A 20,641-nucleotide genomic window follows, 5' to 3' on the forward strand; every position below is an offset into this window, starting at 1 on the left:
GTCTGGCCAACACCATGGGGGACAGGAGTGGAGGTGGGAATGGTGCACGGGGGCCCAAGGCCCGGGGCTGTGACAAGACCCGGGTTGGGTGGGGCTACCCACCCGCTCACCTGCATTAGCTGCTGCTTAAGCTTCTGGATCTCAGAGATGTTGAGCTCACTGAGGAGGTCAGAAACAAGGCTGGGGGAAGGTGGAGCGAGGCCGTCCTTGGTGGGCGTGGAGGTCTTGTTGTCCAGCGGCAGCTTGGCCAGGCCACCGTGCTCGAAGCCATTGGCCAGGGCTTCGGTGTCATCACCGAGCTTGAGGCCGTCCAGGGAGACGTGCAGGTGGCTGGTGTAGAGGGAGTCATTGATGCTCATGTAGTGCGACAGCTCCTTGCGCAGACTGTTCTTCTGCTCCCGCTCTGTCTTCAGCGTCTCCAGCGCCTCCTCCAGCTGCCGCTCCGAGATCTCCTTGAGCCGAATGGCGTCCTCCAGCTGGCTGTTGAGATATTCGGTCTCCTCCTCCAGACGCTTGATCTCATGCTTGAGGCCCTCAAACTCCACCTGTGAAAGAGAGATCAACACTCTTCTATGCCTGAGGAATGGGGAAGAAGCACCATTGTGCTGACTACACAGCTGGGAAGACATGGATGCTTAGAGGGTTACAGGCATGAGGTGCACACAGGAAATGGTCAGCCCACGCCTGGGACACGTGCACGTGGTATGAGCAGTGCAGAAGCATGAGACTTGCTCATCACCAGAGATGCCATGGAAATCAGAACACATCCACACTGCCAATTTGTCAGGTGACTTAAAATGTTGCCAAGTGTATACTGACTTTAAATTCTAAAACTACTTAAATAGCACCAAGAGTTGATTAAATATTTTAAGATATGTAAAACATGTATCTAGATGTGCAATATGACCACTACTTCTAATCATATTTCAAGATGAAGGAACTAAGACTCCCACTGAAGTGGGATGTGCCTCAGCTGCACATACCACCCAGACTGAGAGAGGCCCGAGTGGGAGTGGGAGTGAGAGAGGCAGGATGCAAGGTCATGCCTGTTCAAACAGTATTTGCAGGTGGACAAGGAGAGAGCAGACAGAAACCAATGCTTGATGTGGGTACTTAGGATCTATGGGCAACTTAAAAAAAATTTTATTATCCTGCAATATGTGTGCAAGAAACAAGGAACAAACCACTCAGAGGCAGGACCAAGAGGGTCTCTGTGGGTCAAGGCCTGGGGTAGGGGAACCCCAGGGAGGGGCCAGACTCTACCACGTGCCACCCAGGGCCTGGTTTCCCCCTCCTCAGGATGCTTGTGTGTGACTGCAGATGAGCACAGCATCACAGAGGGCCTGCTATGCAGCTAGAGAAGGAGCTCCTGTGCCTATGTTCTTGGGAGGAGATCCACTCCCTGCTGGTTGTAACAGTCACAGAGGTTCTGCTGTCAGCATAAACACATGGGCCCACACTTTCCTATGCAGGATTTAAATACTCAGGTCCCTGATGTTTGGGGTTCCTGGAATAAAGGTCCCCCCAGTCTCCACCCTGTAGAGCTGTGGTTCTTGGGAGAGTTAGGTGGTAGGGTCAGGTCTTGAGGGGCCTGAGTGCCCAAGACCCCCTGGGTGTCCTGTTACAGATGGAAGTGACCCTCTTGTCCCATCACAAGTGGAGGTGACCTTCCTGTCTCTGTCCTCTCACTGGTGGAGGTGACCCTCCTGCCCCTGTCCTCTCATAGGTGGAGATGATCCTTCTGTCCCCATCCTATCACAGGTGGGTAGAAGTGACCCTCCTGCCCTGTCCTGTCCCAGGTGGAAGTGATCCTACTCATCCCACCCATTGTGGTGTTACTCGAGGGCATGATATGACAGCTTGGACATCTCCACACTGTTCAAGGCCCACCTGGCTTCACCCCAAGGTCCAGGACCACATGGGGGTCAAAGGGGGCTGGCAAACCTGAGACAGTGGGAGAAGTGGGTGCGCTGACAGCTCTAGGGTCCCACAGGGCATAGGGACATCTCTAGTCTCCTGTCAGTACCTGAGAGGAGACGAAGCTGCACACCCAGACTCTGGGGTTCTTTATCACCTCCATTTTTTTTTTTTTTCATCTTTGCTGGCTGGAACACCTTGTCTAGCCCAACTGCCAGCCAACAAAACAGCCAAAGGCCTTGTTTTTCTGATCTTGGAGGGGCTGGGCCCTGCTGCCACACCCCTGGTCCACAGTGGCATGCGGCCCTCAGCTTGAGTGTGTGGAAGGAGGGTGAAACGCCTCCTGACCACGGAGATAGCAAAGTGAGGGTTAGGCCAGGGTCGTGGCCCAGAGCCAACCTACCTGTCCCACCTGCCCAGCCCAGATACTTGCCTGGTTCTGCCTGAGCACAGACACCTGCTTTTGCAGACTGATGTTCTCCTCCTCCAACTCCGAGTAGTCCTGCAGCAGACGGGCCTCCCGGAACTTGTACTCCTTGATGTCATCCCGCAGGCGGCCACGCTGAATCTCTACATTTTGGTTGATCTGCCAGGAGGAAGGCAGGTGTGAGCAGCCTGCCCTAGCTGGTCTCACCACCCCTGGGGCAGAAGGAGCTCAGTGCAGCCAGGCCCACTGTAGTGGCCATGCAGCTGGGACTTGGAATCCCAGGCCTGCTATGGTGCCCAATGTGGCCACCTGGTGAGGAGCTGGGGCCCTGGGCTGTGAGGTATGGCAGTGAACAATGCAGGATCTCAGCCTGCTCTGACCCTTGGTTTCTTCATCTGTAAAATGGGGTTCAAAGTAGTTCCTCTGTCACATGCTGCTGGTAGCATGTACAATGATGCAGAGCTGTGGAAACAGTCTGCAGCTACTCGAACAGTTCAGCACAGAGTTAACATCTGACCCATCAATGCCCCTCCTCCGCATGCACTCGAGAGAAAGGAAAACACACATCCACCAAAATCTTGTGCACAAATGTTCAGACACTATTCACAATAGCAAAGGTGGAAACAACTCAAATGTCCACCAACTGATGAGATAAACATGCTGTAACACAAATAAATCTTGAAAACAACATGAATAAAAGAAGAGGTATTAGTGGTCATGTACTGTATTGTATGATTCCACTTACATGAAATGTCCAGAATAGGCAAATCCACAGAGATAGAAAGCAGATGGGTGGTCGCTGGGGGGCAAGGAAAAGATGGGATGGAGAGTGGCTGCTAATGGGGTTTCTTCTTGGAATGATGTAATATTCTAGAATTGATTTGGGATGGTGCATAAATCTGTAAATATACTAAAATCCACTGACTGTACACTTTAAGTGGGTGAGTTGTAAGGGACATGAATTATCTCAATAAAGTTGTTAAAAAAAGAGTTCTTGCCTCCAAGGTGCCTTGAGGATTCAAACATCATGCACGGAGAGAGGCGAGTGTAGACCTGGCATGAACTGTGCAATCAAGACTGTTGTTGGGAATTCTCAACTGGCTGCTACTATGTGCCGTGTGCCAGGACCTGGGTCCTTTGGCCCACATTCTGGGGCCATCTTGTATACTGTAGGATGTTTAGCAGCAACCTGAGCCCTGCCTACTGGATGCAGCCCCCACCCCTGTTGTGACCATTGAAACTGCCTCCAGACATGGCCAGTGTCCCATGGGGGCAGAATCATCCCCTAGACAAACTCTCCATCTCTCCCCACATCCCTGTTCCCAACGCTCCAAGCAGCTTCCCCCACATGCCTGCAAAGATCTAACACCCCCCCCACGCCAACACCACCCCACCTGGACCCTCGGCTAGAAGCGCCATCACCCACTGGGCCCCATAGCTCACCCCGTCCTCCTCACCCAGCACACTGGCCTCTCTGCTGGTGCTGAGGTTTCTTGTGATCACATCCGTGCATACACTAAGATTCCACATAGGTACACACGGAACAGCAATGTTGGATTGGTAAAATGAAATAGGACCAATAAGAAAAAAAGTTCAAGAAAGCAACAGAGAGGGGAGTGAGTCATTATATGTATCAAGCACTCCTGACAAACGCTTACTACCAAAATCTCCAGTAAATGGACTAATGCAGTCTTCTCAATAAGTGACCCAAGGAGGTATCCAAGAGTCAACACCAGAAAAAGCAGACACCAAGTTACTGACTGGAGAAATGCAAGGCCCCCGGAAAGCAAAACTCCTATTAGGCAAAAATAAACAAAATAACAATGTGAGTGGCAATGGGAGGAAACATATACTTACTTGCTTCCTAACAAAGTTCTGCATACACCTCGACTCTGGCCATTTCCCTTGTTTACCACCCAACTGACTGTTATGGTTAATTTTAGTGTCAACTTGTCTAGGTCCTGGCATCCAGATATTTGGTCAAACACCAGTCTAGATGTCGCCATTCAGGTATCTTTCAGATGAGATTAACATTTAAATTAGTAGACCCACTGAGTAAAGCAGATCACGCGCCATAATGTGGGTGGGCCTTATCCAGTCAGTTGAAGGCCTTGAGAAAAAAAAAAAGACAGCCTTCCTTCAGACTCAAGCTGCAACATCAGTTCTTCCCTGGGTCTCCAGCCAGCTGGCACAACCCACAGATTTTGGATCTGCCAGCTCCCACAACTGAGTGAGCCAATTCCTTACAATAAATCTCTCTCTCTCTACACACACACACCCCTATTGGTCTGCTTCTCTGGAGAGTCCTAACACAATGATTGCAATATAAGAACACATGCTTGCTGCATCCACTTTGTGTAAGGCAAGCTGGTTGCTCCCCACCTGCTGTGGTTCAGCCCACTCTGGCCTGATGCACCTGCTGAGACCACCTGCCTACTCTCAGTATGGGAGGACACAGGAGGTAAGATGGTGAGACAGGGGCAGCGGGTGGGAGCTGTTGGTCACAAACAATGTAAATGGGCTTTATTTAAAACTTAACAACTCCCCTCAATAAAACAAGTGGTCCTGAGGTGGACAGAAAGAAGACAGAAAGAGATAAGACCACGGGCCAGCCTGATTGCCTAGGCCAAAGCCCTCTGCACCCCAGAACCTATGTGCCCAGGCTGCACCAGAAACCTCTGCTGAGCTGAACCCTTGCGCAGTCTTCCTGCACAGGAGTTGTCTTTGTTATTTTTGTTGAGATATGATTCATATACCATGAAGTTCACCCACTGAAAGTGTACAATTCAGTGGTTATAGCTTCTTCAGAGTTGTGCACCATTACCTGTTCCGGAACATTTTCATCACCCTAAAAAGAAACCACACACCAATTCGCAACCACCAATCTGCTTTCAGTCTGTGGATTTGCCTTTTCTTGACATTCACAGAAACGGACCTGGACAACGTGTGGCCTCTCTGTGTGGCTCAGGAAACCTTTCACTGGCGCTGTCTCCACACTGGCACTGCACGTGATGCTCAACCGCCCCGAGGGGCATCACCCACTCCTTCACTACTGAGTACCAAGTGTGCTAGGTGCTGCTCTAGGCTCTGTCTTGTTCACTGAGGCACGTGTACAGTCGCCCACGCACAGCACACACATTGCCAACTGGTGTCAGCTGCTGCTGAGGGAGGCCGAGTAGGTGAGGAGGGGTGTTGTACTGAAGTCAGGTCTGGGAGTCTCGAATGCAGAGCAGCCAGTACCCCATGTTGCAGAAGCCCCATCACGGCGCAGCTGGAGCTAAGGCACAGGGAGGGAGCACCGCCCAGCACAGGAGTGCTCCAAAGCTGGTCAGTATTTTCCCTCAGAGGAAAGGGCAAGATGTTTAGCCAGGAGGCCATAGCCCAAGCCCCAGGGAAGGCCTGTGGCCCCATGTAAGGCCAGGGTGGAGGTGGGAGGGATGCCCCAGGCCAGTCAGAGTTGTGGAGCCTGCACAGGGAGAAGGTGAAGACAGAGGCAGAGACCGGAGCAATGTGAACACAAGACAAGGAACACGGAGGGCTGCCGGCACCCAAAAGCTGGAGAGGCTCCACATGGAACATGGTCCTGCCAGCACCTTCATTTCAGATACAGAAAATCTTAGAGGGGCTTCCCTGGTGGCGCAGTGGTTGAGAATCTGCCTGCTAATGCAGGGGACACGGGTTCGAGCCCTGGTCTGGGAAGATCCCACATGCCACGGAGCAGCTGGGCCCGTGAGCCACAATTGCTGAGCCTGCGCGTCTGGAGCCTGTGCCCCGCGACGGGAGGGGCCGCGATAGAGAAAGGCCCGCGCACCGCGATGAAGAGCGGTCCCCGCACCGCGATGAAGAGTGGCCCCCGCTTGCCGCAACTGGAGAAAGCCCTCGCACGAACCGAAGACCCAACACAGCCAAAAATAAATAAATAAATAAATAAATAAATAAATAAATAAGAAAATCCTTAAAAAAAAAAAAAAAAAAGAAAATCTTAGAGAATAAAATTCTGTGGTTTTAAGCCAGTAGTTTGTGGCAATCTATTATGGTGGCCCGAAAAAACAAATATACAAATATAGGTTTAATACCAGGAAAAAGACATTGCTGTAACAAATACCTGAATATGTGGAAGTGGCCGTGGAGGTGGGGATGGCCAGAAGCTGAAAAGAGCTTTGAGGAGGACAGGAAAAGGCCAGACTGCCTTGAGACTATTGGTAGAAATGTAATTGTTTCAGGTGACTCTGGTGAGGCTCAGAGAAGAGTCACAGAGAAATCTTCAGTTGCCTTAGGGAATGCATATACCATCACAAAATAACACTAGAAGAGGTATGAATGTTAGTTAGAAGTGCTCCCTAAGGCTAAGGCCTTAGGAGGGAATAAGAAACAGTGGAAAGGCTGTCCTTGCTGTAAAGTGGTAGAAAACCAGGCTGAGCTGTATACCAGGGCTGGGTGGAAAGCAGAATTAGTAAGCGAGGAATTTGGATGATTAGCAACCTCTGGGTTGTCTGCCCATGTGACAACCCCATGCCCTGGCTCTGGAGCCAGGTTTCCTTCTGTCCAAGCCTGTCCACTCCACACTGGAGCATGGGGCTGCTGCTCCTGACCCAATCAATACCCACCACCTCACTTTGTGGCCAAACACCTTGCTTTCTTCCAGAAGCTCCTGGTGGCCCAGATGCCACCATAGCAGGAAAAAAGCCTTTTCCTGGCTCCTAGCCAGGACAGGGGAGATGGCAACCGACATGACTTCTGCTGGGACATCTTTGTCACTCACTCCTGGGCCTGTGCAGGGCCTGACATGTGCAGAGTCCACCAGGACAGCAAGGCCAGGGTCCAATGGGACAGAAAGACTTTTCCTAGGGGGGGGTCCCACCGGGCAGATGCTGCTGACACCTCCACAACTCACAGTCCTGCTTCGCCAGGAAGCCCTCACCCCTCCATTCCCAAGGCAAATCCGTGGAAGGCCTTGGCATGTGCAAAGGACCTGACTCTGCCTCCAGCCAGCTGTGGCCGTGCCCAGATCCTTGGGTCTCTGCTTCTCCATCTGCAAAATGGGGCGCAAGGCCATGTCCCAGGACAGAAGTCGGCGGGGCCCGTCCATTCACAGTGCAGAGGTCAGGACCCACTGACTTTAGGCATGCAGCCAAACCTTCTGCACCTTGGTTTCCCTATTTGTGAGATGAGGGAAGTAACTGGATGCCCACAGGGTCACTGAGAGGACAAGTTATGGGGTAGCTGGAACTGTCCCACATGCTGAGCATGTTTGCTACACGTGTCACATGATGGAGGCCACGAGTTCCTCTTGGAGAGTTGGGCATGGGGGAATGAACCCCTAAGCCAGTCAGCGCAGGGTGGAAGGATGGGGCTGGGGGTGGGGGTCAGAGGGCACAGCACAGCTGGCCCATCAGTCACTGAACATGGATGTCAGCAGGACCAGGCACAGGGAGGGAAATGACCTCCTGTGGAAGGGGCATCTCCTATGGCGACTGTGCAAAGCCTCCTTGGCTGGGTCACACCAAGACAGGTACAGGTTGGTGCCTATCAGAGACAGTGCTTGGTGTTGTGTCCTCATGATCCAGGCTCCTCAGCCAGGCCCGAGCCTTGGTGCAAGCCTCCTGTAGGATGGGGGACGGCCATGGAGGAGCTCAGCAGAGCAGCTCAGGCAGAAGTGGCAGGGCCAGGACCAGCAGAAGAGTAACTTGAGTGGGATGGGAGCAGAGTACAGACAGAGCCAGCAATGATGGGGACACTGACCAGGGCTCTAGTCTGAGTAGGCAGTGATGGAGAGCCTCCACTCCAACCAAGAACCTGGCATGGCTCCACAGTGATCCTACATAGCTCCTACAGTGATCAGGGGCACAGGTGGGGCCTCAGGAGAAAGATGCACTGAGGATGTATGGGGGTGGGGAGGAGAAGGCTTCCTCCTGAAGCACTAAGAGGAACAGCAGGAATCCTGGCCCAACCAGACCTGTTCTTCAATAGCAGTGTGTGGGACTGGCTGAGCTCATTTCCTGACGCCAAAGTCAGTAGTCAGCAAGTCCCCCGCCACACTCCTGACAGCCCCCTTCTGGAAGAGGGAAGGAGCAGAATGAGTCTGGGCTGTGCAGAGCACCTCTACTGGCTCTTCCGGAAAAGGGTACTTAGTCAGCAGAGTCTAGTCTCCACAACTTGGGTGGTCAAATCTACAGCTCCGATGGCCCCTTCTCCCCATCCTGACTAGAATGCTCCTGTAGGAGGAAATGAGATCATGCACTCCCCCTGGATCCAGCCAAGTTCCTCCCAGGCCCACAAGCCTTGGTGATCTCTGATCCCAAACCAGGGTGGGTGACTACTCCCCACTGTTGCCGGACCCTGGGCTCTGCCCCAAATCTTGCCAGTGTCCCCTCCCAGCCCTGTGGGACCTTGACTGCCATACACCCTCACATCTGAGGTGTCGACCTCAGAGCTGCCCACCGCTCAGAAACATCTGCTGTTCTGGTCACCTGTCACTGCTCCCTGCCCCCCACCCCAGGAGAATAGAGGCCAGAGAGTGGGTCTTCCCACAGCCCAGAGCAAGGCCTCTTGCCCTTCCTAATGAGAACTTGTGGGCTCTAACAAGCAGGGACCGCCCCCCCCAAGGCCACAGCCAGGACTGCAGCTCATGTAGACTTCTGGTTATGCCTGCTCCCCTGATGCTGTCCCACCCCATCTTGCGAATGGTGGCCCACCCTCCCACCTCTCTCGGAGGGCACTGGATGCCTGCCCTCCCCTCTCCACCTGCCCAGGCCTCTCATGGCCAGGCCCCTGTCAGGGGCCGAGCTGATCCTAGGAGCTGTCTGTGGTGGTCCCTTCTGATTTTGTTGTCACGAGCTGGCAGGTGGACACTATAATTCTGTTGTTCACATGAGGAACCCAGGATTCACATCAGCCCAAGGGCAGAGCTGGGATCCTGCCACCCTCAGCCCTTCCTGGACCACCATGAACCACATAAAACTGGGCTGGGAGTGGAACAACTTGTGGGTGGCCCTGCCCCCAGGAAGCACTGGCTTGTTTTCCCACCCACCCACAGTCAAGCAGCCCACCCTAGTTCTGCTGCTTACCTCCTTCAGCTCCTGGGCCACTGAGGCCAGGCGCTCGTTCTCTGACTGTGTGTTGGCAAGCACATTGCGCAGCTGCTTCAGCTCTGTCTGCAGCTCCAGCACCTTGCGCACATAGTACTGCTCCTTGGAAGCTGACTCCTGGATCAGACTCTCCTCCCGGCTCTCGCCGTCCGCAGCCACCTTTTTATGGTTCGTGTGGGCCTGTCCAAATGCCTGCAGGAGATGAGATGCTCTTGAGAGGGAGACTGTAGGCAACCCTGTGGCCAGACATGTGGGGGAAGAGGGGGACACAGGAGGAGCAAGATACCTAAGGGCTACACGAGGGCTGTGAGGTTACAGAAGAGCTGGGAGTGGGGCTAACGAGGAGCCCTGGTGGGATGGGATAGAGGGACGGGCTGGAGGAACTGGGGCGAGGCAGGGATAGGAGGCCCCAGCCACCATCTCTGCCAGTGTGGTCCCCATCAGCAGACTGGCCCCAGTCCGGGGCGCCCCCAGAACCAGGGTGGGTCTGAGGTCTCCCTCAGATATGGAAACCAAGACTCAGGGAAGTGCCCTTACCCTGCCTGATCCTGATTCACTCATCCTGGGAGACACCTGTGCCTGGGGAGGCCTGGGAAGGTGGAAGCCCAAGCCTGGCACAAGTTAGGGGACAAGAGTGTGAACCAGACCACTCAGAATCGGCCAACAGGTCCCCATGTGTGTCCTAGTCAGGAGACCCTGCCCACCTGTCCAGGACCTGAGCACATTGATAAAAATACCAGAGGGGAGAGGACCCACCATCCCCAGACCCAGCAAGGGCTTTAGGCTGTAAGAGGCAAAGGAGCATGTGGCTGGCTCAGGGAGGAGCCCCCATGGGCAAGTACAACCAGGATTGGCGCTGGCCTGCCCAAGTCCATGCCCCAGGTCCCGGCCGGCTCGGACCTGCCATCGTGTCATGTCCCCCCAGGTGTCACTGCCCCTAGTAAGCACTTTTGCTTCTCTTTCCCTCCCACCCTGCACCATCACAGTAGCCAGGACGTGACCCACATAGGCCTGTAGTGTGTGTCCTCCCCAGGGGCCCCCTTCCCACTGGCCACCCCATGCAGACCTCTGAGGGGAGACCTTGTCTCTTTACAGGGCTCCTGGCTCACAGAAGAAAAATAAAAGAGAGAGGGCTCCTAAAGAGCAAAGAAAATGATGCCTTTATCTCTTGAGAGAAATAGAAACATTTTCATTCATTTATTATTTAATATGAAGTCTAGGAATTTAGTCCAAGAAAACAACTGGGAAAACGTGCAACGCCATGTATAAGGATGTTACTGAGCAGGACTGTTGGTAATATAAAAAATCAAAATGTAGAAAGTGTCTTGTTTCTCTGTCGGCAGGGGACTGGCTAAATAAAGTAGGGTAGGGTATGGTCAGGGTAACTGCTCTCCCTCCCAAGAGTGAGTCTTGTTCATCTGCTCTCAGCCACTGACAACCTGCTCAGTGAAGACACAGGCTCCTTTTTAAATCAAGTCAGCTCAGCTCTATGATTTCTATTGCTGTCCTCCACCTCCTCCATCCTGGTCCCAGGGAAAGACTAAAGCACAAATCTGTGTCTACGTAGGACCTGCCGTATCCTGGGTGGCAGCCCCAACCCCCAGCTGCACGCCAGCCCTGGGCGAACCAGAACTTGCCAGAAGTGCAGGAAGAACCCAACCCATGGGGCAGGTGTATTGGAAAGCATCAGCCAGCTCATGGGTGTCTCTCCAAACCTCCAGACAAGCCTAACGGGGTAAACAGAGCAGAACACGCACTTGAATCTCGAGCTGGAGCACCGACATCTCGTGAGGCACCATGTCATCATCAGAGGCTATCCTGAGGTGGGATGGCTAAACACACGTGTGCGCGCGCACACACACACACACACACACACACATTCACACCTTGGCCTGAATCTTCACCTCCACCCAGCTCCCAGCCTGGGGCCCATGAGCACCCAGGCAGCTTTTCAAAGACAATGGAGCTGGAGACTTACACCTCCTGCCAAGACAAGACACTCACAGAGTCTGGATCTCCCTCCCATGTGGAAAACTAAAAACAACTGGGAAGTTTATGTGACTAAGCAATAGTTTTCAAGTCACTGAACACCAGATAGTGAGAGGCAGGGCACAGGTAAGCTCCGTGACACCCCCCACTCCTCCCAGAAGGAACTTCTGCCATGGTGCAGAAAGAAACTGAGGCCTGGCAGGCCTGAGAGAAGGAGGTGGTACTGGAAGACAGTGAGTGGACAAGGCAGTGAAGGCAGTAGACCTTGGAACAGAGGGGCCCTCAGTCCTCACAGGGGACAGTCAGTGCAAGCCTGTGAGGAAGCCACCGAAGCCAGGAAACGGCCACCCATAGGGACAGAGGAAACAATTCCACTGCCTACATAGGCTGTAAGCAGCACTTGTTCCTACCAGCAAGAGGGAAGCCCGAACCCACAGGCAGCAGGTAGAGCCCTTGCAGGTCAGGACAAAGTGGAGCTGGGGAAATGCTCTCTGGTCCCGACCAACAAAGCTTAAGGGCAAAACCTGAAAGGATCAAACTATATCCCAGAATAAAGCACACGAACACACACAGGAATAACGGCACCATCTCCCAACACAGTGAAACCCAGAACCTGGCACCCAATCACTGGTGACTGGGCCTGCAAAGGGGCAGAGAAGCCAGTCCACGAGGAAAGGAGAGGACAGAGTGACACAGTGACAGAGCCGGGAGATGGGGCAGGACTGATTTCTATAGGCTCAGGAACACTGAGCCATGCCAAGCAGCAACCAGAGAAGATACAGAAGATGGAATTACAAGGTGTGAGATGAAAGGGGCACTGGATGGGATTAACGGAAAACTGCACAACACAGATTAGTAACTTGAAGAAACAGCAATAAGACTACTCAAAATAAAACACATAGGCAAAAAAAAAGACTAAAACACCAAACACAGTGTGAGCGAGCTGTGGGATAACTTCAAGGAGCCCAACACACGGGTAGTTAAGAGTCCGTACGGGAGAGGAAGAGAGGATAAAAAAAAAACTTCAAGAAATAATGACTGAAATTTTCCCAAATTTGATGGAAACTATAAATCCACAAATCTTAGCAGCTCATCAACCTCCAAGCACAAGAAATAAGAAGAAAACTGCACTAAACATATCACAAACTTGTTTAAAACCAGTGATGCAGGAAAAAAATACTAAAATCAGCCAGAGGAAAAAGGACACACTACTTATAGAGAAGGAAGCATAAGGATGACACAGGATTTCTCTGACAAGCCTGGAGACAGTGGAGCAACATCTTGAAAAAACAAAACAAAAAACTTATTAACTGTAGCGCCATACCCAGTGAGAACTGTTCAAAAATAGAGGTGAAATAAAGACTCCAGACATACAAAAGTTGTAAGAATTTATCACCAGCAGATACGCATTACAAAGTGCTAAATAAAATCCTTCAGGAGAAGAAAAACAATACCAGATGGAAATCTAGATTTACAAGGAGTTAAAAGCACCAGAAATGGTGACTACGTGAGCAAATATAAAAGACTTGTTCTTCTTCTTATGTAAATCCCTTTAAAAGATAATTAAGAGATTCAATGCAATCTCTATCAAAATTCCAATGACCTTTTTTTACAGAAATGAAAATTTATACAGAACTGAAAGGGGCCCAGAACAGCTAAAACAATATTGAAATAAAACACAGTGGGAGGACTCACATTAAGTTTTGAAATTCTCAAACTTAAGATTTCAAAACTTAATATGAGGATACAGTGATCAAAACAGTGTGGTACTGGCATAAGGATAGACAATATAGACCAACAGAACAGAAGAGTCCAGAAATAGACCCTCACAGATGTGGTCAATTGATTTTTGAGAAGCGTGCAAAAATAATTCAGTGATGAAAGAATAGTTTTTCAACAAATGGTGCTAGGATAGATGGAAATCCACATGCAAAAGAATGAAGCTGGATCTCTTCCTTACATCATATATAACAATTAACTCAAAATGGATCAGAGACCTAAATGTAAGACCTAAAACTACAACTCTCAGAAGAAAATAGGGATAAATCCTCATCACCTTGTTGGCAATGGGTTCTTCCATGTGACACCAAAAGCACGAGTAACAAAAGAAAAAAATAGATAAATTGTACTTCATCAAAATTTAAAAATCTGTGTATTAAAGGACATTATTAAGTGAAAAAACAACCTACACAACAGTAGAAAATATTTTTAAATTTTGTATTTGATAAGGGTCTAGTATCCAGAACATATAAAGAACTCCTATAACTCAACAATAAAAAGATAAACAACCCAATTTAAAAAGTGTACAAAGGACTTGAATAGACATTTCTCCAAAGATTAAAAAAAAAGGCCAATCAGCTCATAAAAAGATGCTCAACATCAGCAGACATTAGGGAAATGCAAGTCAAAACCACAATGAGATAGCACCTCACACCCACTAGGATGGATATAATTGAAAAATAAAATTAAAAAAAAGAAAAATAACAAGTGCTGGTGAAGGTATGGAAAAACCGGAACCCTCATACATTGCTAGTGGGAACATAAAATGGTGCAGCTGTTCTGGAAAACAGCCTGGCAGATCCTCAGAAAGTTAAACATAGAATTACCATGATTCTGCAATTCCACTTCTAGGTATAGACTCAAAAAAAAAAAGAACATATATATCCACACTAAAACTTGTACACAAATGTTCATAACAGCCAGTAAGTGGAAACAACCCAAATGTCCAGCAATTGATGAAGGGATAAATAAAATGTGGTCTATCCATACAATAGCATATTATTTGGTAATAAAAAGAAATGAATTACTGATACACGGTACAACATATATGAACCTTGAAAATATTCTGCTATGTGAAAAGAACTAGTCACAAACGGCCACATATTTTATGATTCCATTTATATGAAATGTCCAAAACAGGCAAATCTATAGCGATAGAAAGCACATCAACGGTTGCCCATGGCGGGGGGTGGAGTTGGGAGGCTGGAGTGGGTGACAGTTAAGGGGGTATCTTTTGGGGCTAATGAAAATGTGCTAAAATTGGTTGTGGTGATAGATGCACAACTTTGAATATAAAAGCCAATGAACCATACATTTTACATGAGTAAATTGTATGGTAAGTGAATTATATTAATAAATAAAGCCGTTAAAGTTGTTCAAAGAAGTTAAAGAATGAAAAAAAGATAAACCACGCTAACACTCATCAAAAGAAAGCTGGAATGGCTCTATTAATATCAGATAAAGTAGATTTCAAAGCAAAGAATATCACCAGCGATAAAGTGGGTCATTTCATAATAATAAGGAGTCTAGGGACTTCCCTGGTGGCACAGTGGTTAAGAATCTGCCTGCCAATGCAGGGGACACGGGTTCGATCCCTGGTCCGAGAAGATCCCACATGCTGCGGAGCAACTAAACTACTGAGCCTGCTCTCTAGAACCCGTGAGCCACAACTACTGAGCCCACGTGCTACAACTACTGAAGCCCACGCACCTAGACCCCATGCTCTGCAACAAGAGAAGCCACTGCAATGAGAAGCCCATGCACCGCAACAAAAAGTAGCCCCTGTTCGCCACAACTAGAGAAAGCCTGCGCGCAGCAACAAAGACCCAACACAGCCAAAAAAACAAAAAAAGGAGTCTAAGTCACAAAGACAACCTTACAATTCTATGAAGCAAAAACTGATAGAACTGCAAGGAGAAATAGATAAATCCAAAATTATAGTTGGGAGAGTTCAACATCCAACTCTTCATATTTCTCTCAAGATTTCATAGGACAAGTAGACAGAACATCAGTAAGGACACAGAAGACATGAACAACACTATTAACTAGGTTGACCTAATTGGCATGTGTAGAATCTCCCACCTGACAGCAGCAGCACACACATTCTTTTCAAGGACACATTTACCCAGACAAACCATATTCTGGGCCATTAAACATGCCCCAAAAGGATTCAGGCCATACAGAGAATTTGCTCTAACCACAGGGAATTAAATGAGAAATCAATAATGTAAAGCTCTCTAGAAAATCCTCAAATATTCGGCACCTAACCAACACATGGGTCAAAGAAGAAATCAAAAGTGAAACTAGAAAGTATTTTTAACTAAATGAAAATGAAATGAATGTGAGAATTTGTGGGATGCCACTATAGCAAGGACTTAGGAGGATATTTATAGCACTAAATGACTATGTTACAGGAAAAAAACCCAAAAAAAACAAAAACCAAACACCAATCCAATCAATAACCTCACTTCCATCTTAAAAACTAGACCAGGTAATGGACACAAAGCTCAAGGTACAGCTAAAAGCCCTGTGGGGTTAAGCCCTTTTAACAGATGAGACGACTGAGGCTCACAAGGCTAAGAGCCTAGGCCCCAGGCACACACCTCGTAAGAGCCCCACGTTCACCCCAGCTCACCGTGCTTGGTCTTCTCCAGACAACACTCCTTCAGGCCTTAGCCCAAATGTTCTCTGGGCCTTCTACAGACCGAGGGATGAAGGCCTTCAAGTCCTGCCTGGTGGCTGCCATATTCCTCACCTCCATGTCCCAGACACAAATTCTGTACTGAACACAGACCCTATAAACCCCACTGGGAGCATGGTTTTAAACCCTCCTTATAGATTGTGTATTACTTAGGGGAGGAGCTGTTTCTTGTTTACGGCTAGTCTTTGGGCCCACATGGTATGTGATGAGAGTTCAGCCAACCCCAGTCAGAACTGTCTCTTTTCAGCTGTGTGCTTGTGTATTCACTCAGTTGCTCAACAAACACTGGACAGCAGGATGGTGGACTAGGACACATATTGTCATGCCCTGCCTAAAGCCCTCATGACCTCTTATACTCTGGTGGTGGGAGTGTAACTGGTACAACCATTTAGGAAAACTATTATCTACTAACACTAAGCACACACCTGTTCTCTGACCCTGCGTGTTTATAGGAGCATTATTTACAAAAAACCCAGAAAGTTCCCAAGTTTTGTCAACAGAAGGAAAAATTATGATATAGTCACATGACGAAATACTACACAGAAATGAAAATGAGTAAATTACTGCTATTTAGACAACAGAGACGAATCTCATATAATATTGGGTGAAAGAAGCCAGACACAAAAGAGATATACTGTATGATTCCATTTATATATACAGTTCCAAGAATAAGTAAAACTAATCTCTGCTGGTATTAGGGCAGTGGTGACCATTGGGTTGGGGGAGGGCCCTTGAAAGAGGCTTCTGGGGCTGGAGATGTTCTGATTCTTGATCTGGGTGCTCATTATATGGGTGTGTTCAGCATCTGGAAGTTCACACTTATACTTTGTGCTCTATATGTTTTTCCTCAATAAAAAGTAAAAACAGAAACAAAAAATTAGAAGAGCACATGAAATTCAAAGAAAAAAAGGAAGCAATAATGATCAGAGTAGAAATGAATGAAATAGAAAAAATATAAAATAAATTAATTCAAAAGTAAGTGCTTTGAAAAGATTAATCAAATTGATAAATCTCTAGCCAGAATAACTGGGGTGGGGGTAAGGAGCACCACAAACATTAAAAAGCATAATAAGGGAATATCATGAGCAGCTTTATGCCAACAAACATGACAACTTAGATGAAATGGACAAATTCCTTGAAAGACAAAAACTACCAAAGCCCACTCAAGAAGAAATAGATTATCTGAATAGTCCTATATCTACTAAAGCAATCGAATGTGTAGTTAAAATCCTCAAAGAGAACATTCTGGGCTCAGATGGCTTCACTGGTGAATTCTACCAAACATTTAAGAACAACATAAATCCAACTGTACACAGATTCTTCCAGAAAACTGAAAAGCAGGGAATACTTTCCACCTAATTTTATGAGACCAGCATTACCCTGTAACCAAAACCAAAGACAGTACAAAAATCTACCAATATATAAAAAGGATAAGGAACCATGATCCAGAGGGGCTTATCCAAAGAATGTAGTGTTGATTAGCAATCACTAGAAAAAAAATCAATGTAATTCAGTATATTAAGACAAAAAAAGAAAATCTATGGGATCATCTCAAAAGATGCAGGAAAACCTGACAAAATTCAACATTCATCCCTGATAAGCACTCTCAGCAAACAGAAGGGAGCATCCTCAACCTGATAAAGGGCATCTTCCAAACACCTGTCAGCTAATATTATTTAATGATGAAAAACTGAGTCTCCCTACTTCTGTTCAACCTTGCACTGGAGTTCCCAGCCTACAGTGCAATGAAACAAGAAAAACCAAAGGCATCTAGATTGGAAAGGAGGAAGTAAAACTGTCTTTATTTACACATCACACAACAGTCTGTATAGAAAATCCAAAGAAATCTACAAACAAGCCACTAGAACTAATAAGTGAGTTCAGCTAGGCTGCAAGACACAAGATTAATATACAAAAATCAAACTTATTTCTATATGCTAGGATTGAACAATCAGAAAGTGAAAAAATTTTAAATATTATTTACAATAGCATTAAAAATATTAAATGCTTATGCTTAAATCTGACAGAAGATGTGCAAGACCTATACGTTAAAAGCCACAGAATATTGTTGAGAGAAATTAAATAATGGAGAGATATACCTATTCATGGGCCAAAAGACTCAATATTGTTAAGACATCAATTCTCCACAAATGGATCTTTTAATTCATCACAATGCCAATCAAAATCCCAGTATTTTTTTTGGTAGAAATTGAACATCTCATTCTAAAATTCATATGGCAATTCAAAGGACCTAGAACAATCAAAATGACTTTGAGGGCTTCCCTGGTGGCGCAGTGGTTGAGAATCTGCCTGCTAATGCAGGGGACACGGGTTCGAGCCCTGGTCTGGGAAGATCCCACATGCCACGGAGCAGCTGGGCCCGTGAGCCACAGCTACTGAGCCTGCGCGTCTGGAGCCTGTGCCCCGCAACGGGAGGGGCCGCGATAGTGAAAGGCCCGCGCACCGCGATGAAGAGCGGTCCCCGCACCGCGATGAAGAGTGGCCCCCACTTGCCGTAACCAGAGAAAGCCCTCGCACGAACCGAAGACCCAACACAGCCAAAAATAAATAAATAAAGTAGCTATAAAATTTAAAAAAAAAAAAAAATGACTTTGAAAAAGAACAACAAAGGAGTAGGACTAACACTAACTGATTTCAATATTATAAAGCTATAGTAATTAAGAGAGCATACTATCGGCATAAAGATGGACAAACAGAGGTACTGAACATAATAGAGAATCCAGAAATAGACCCATACGTATGACCAACTGACTTGACAAAGGTACAAAAGGCAATTTGGTGGAGAAGGGATAATCTTTTAACAAATGATGATAGAATAAATGAATATCCTTATATTAAAAAAATGAGCTACAATCCATACCTTACAGCATATATGAAAAGTAATTTAAAATGGATCATAAGCTTAAACATTAAAAGTATAAGACTTCCAGGGGAAAACAAGATAAAATGTTTGTGACTTTGGACATGACCCACAGAAGGAGAAACTGGTAATCTGGACTCCAAAACTACGAATTTATGCTGTTAGGCAAGTTAAGAGAATGACAAGTCATAGACTGGGAAAAAAATGTTTGCAAATCACACATTTGATAAAGGATTTGTATCCAGAATATAAGAACTCTCAAAACTCAGTAAGAAAAATAACCCAATAAAAAATGGGCAGAAGAACTGAACAGATACTTGACCTGAGAAGATATATATATGAGAAGGAATCACATGAAAAGGTGCTCAACATATTAAGTGAAAAGGGAAATGGAAATGATAACTACAATGAGTTACCACTACATATCTACTAGAACACTGAAGATTAAAATGCCTGACCCTACCAAGGCTGGCATGAGGGTGGAGCAATTAGAACTCTCCTACACTGCTGATGGGGAGTGTAAAACGGTGCAACCACTTTGGCAAAGAATCTGGCAGATTCCTAAAAAGTTAAGCATACATCTGACATATGGCATAGCCATCCAGCCTTAGGTATTTACCCAAGAGCAATGAAAGCATAGGTCTATACAAAGACTCATATAGGAATGTGTATATCTGTAACAGCCAAAACAAAACAAAAAACTCAAAACAACCCAATGACCATCAATAGGAAAATAGATTTTAAAAAGTGTGGAGCAGCCACACAATGGAATACTACTCAGCAATCAAAAGGGAATAGCTACTGATATGCACATTAAACAAAGGTACATCTAAAAATTATGCCAGACCAAAAAAAACAGTATGTGTTGTATGATTCCATTTATTTAAAACTAGAAAGTGCAAACAAATGTATATGTCATGGTCGCCTGGGGATGAGGAGGAAAGAAATTACAAATGGGGATGAGGAAACATGTGGGGATGATGAATACCTTCATTATCTCGATCACACTGTGGACCTCATGAGTATACACCTATATGGAAACTTATCAAACTGAATACTTTAAATATATGCAATTTATTGTATTTCACTTATACTTCAATAAAGCTAAGACAACAACTTGGATGTCTTTGAAGCATCAACCTGGAGACTTCACCCTGATGCTCACTGCCCCAGCTCACAGGCCAGGAGGCTGAAGTTGGGAGAAGTGGAGACTATCTATGCCCCTGGTCACTCAGCCCACCTGTCTGAGTTTCTTCTGACCAAAGCATCCTCCCACCTTGCACCATCCTGTGCAGGCTTGAGTCTATCTCAAAACCTGCCTCCCTATCCCAGGAAGTGCTCAGAGCAGCACCATTTACCATCTGACTGGGGTGTCCAGCTGTGGATATGCTTGTCCTCACCTCACTGCACACTTCCCATGCCGGTGCCTACTGGAGGGCCTCCAAAAGTTCCTGGGCAGCTCAGGGGCCCAGCTTTGGCCTCCATCCCAGGTCTGTCCACAAAATTCCCTGGCCACTCTGGGGAAGAAAGGCAACGACCTCCTGGACCACAGCGTGCCTGTCTGGACTTTGAGGCGGCGGTGGCAGTGCCTTTGTGATGTCCCCTCAGGGCTGCTCCAGCTGTGAGCGGGCTGACGCTGTTCCCGACACAGGGTTGCAGCCCATACCCCGCCCACTGCTCCGAAGCTTCCCAGGCCCAGTGAGCTCAGTTGTGAGGTCACGCCGGGCCTTGCTTCAAGTACATCCACATTCATGTGGACACCTGCAGCCAGAACCAGACATGGTGGGGGAGTCTGCAAGTGCCAAATGGGGAGGGGGCCAAGGGCAAGTTTCAGCCCAGGAAGGGGAGTTGCAGGGTTA

General features: G+C 47.6%; 1 protein-coding gene across 2 annotated transcripts in view; it reads right to left on the bottom strand.

Moving 5' to 3' along the window:
- Nucleotides 1-20,641, bottom strand: part of BICD2 (BICD cargo adaptor 2) — a 54,937-nt gene that overhangs the window by 7,541 nt on the left and 26,755 nt on the right. For both annotated transcript variants that reach the window (XM_057548843.1, XM_057548842.1), the window contains exons 2-4: nucleotides 9,412-9,624; nucleotides 2,351-2,503; nucleotides 111-545 (exon numbers count right to left, since the gene is read on the bottom strand). In XM_057548843.1, coding sequence (XP_057404826.1) covers nucleotides 111-545; nucleotides 2,351-2,503; nucleotides 9,412-9,624 — 801 coding nt within the window. The remainder of the gene's footprint in view (nucleotides 1-110; nucleotides 546-2,350; nucleotides 2,504-9,411; nucleotides 9,625-20,641) is intronic.

This window comes from Balaenoptera acutorostrata, chromosome 6 (assembly GCF_949987535.1).
Source record: "Balaenoptera acutorostrata chromosome 6, mBalAcu1.1, whole genome shotgun sequence".
Lineage (NCBI taxonomy): Eukaryota > Metazoa > Chordata > Mammalia > Artiodactyla > Balaenopteridae > Balaenoptera > Balaenoptera acutorostrata.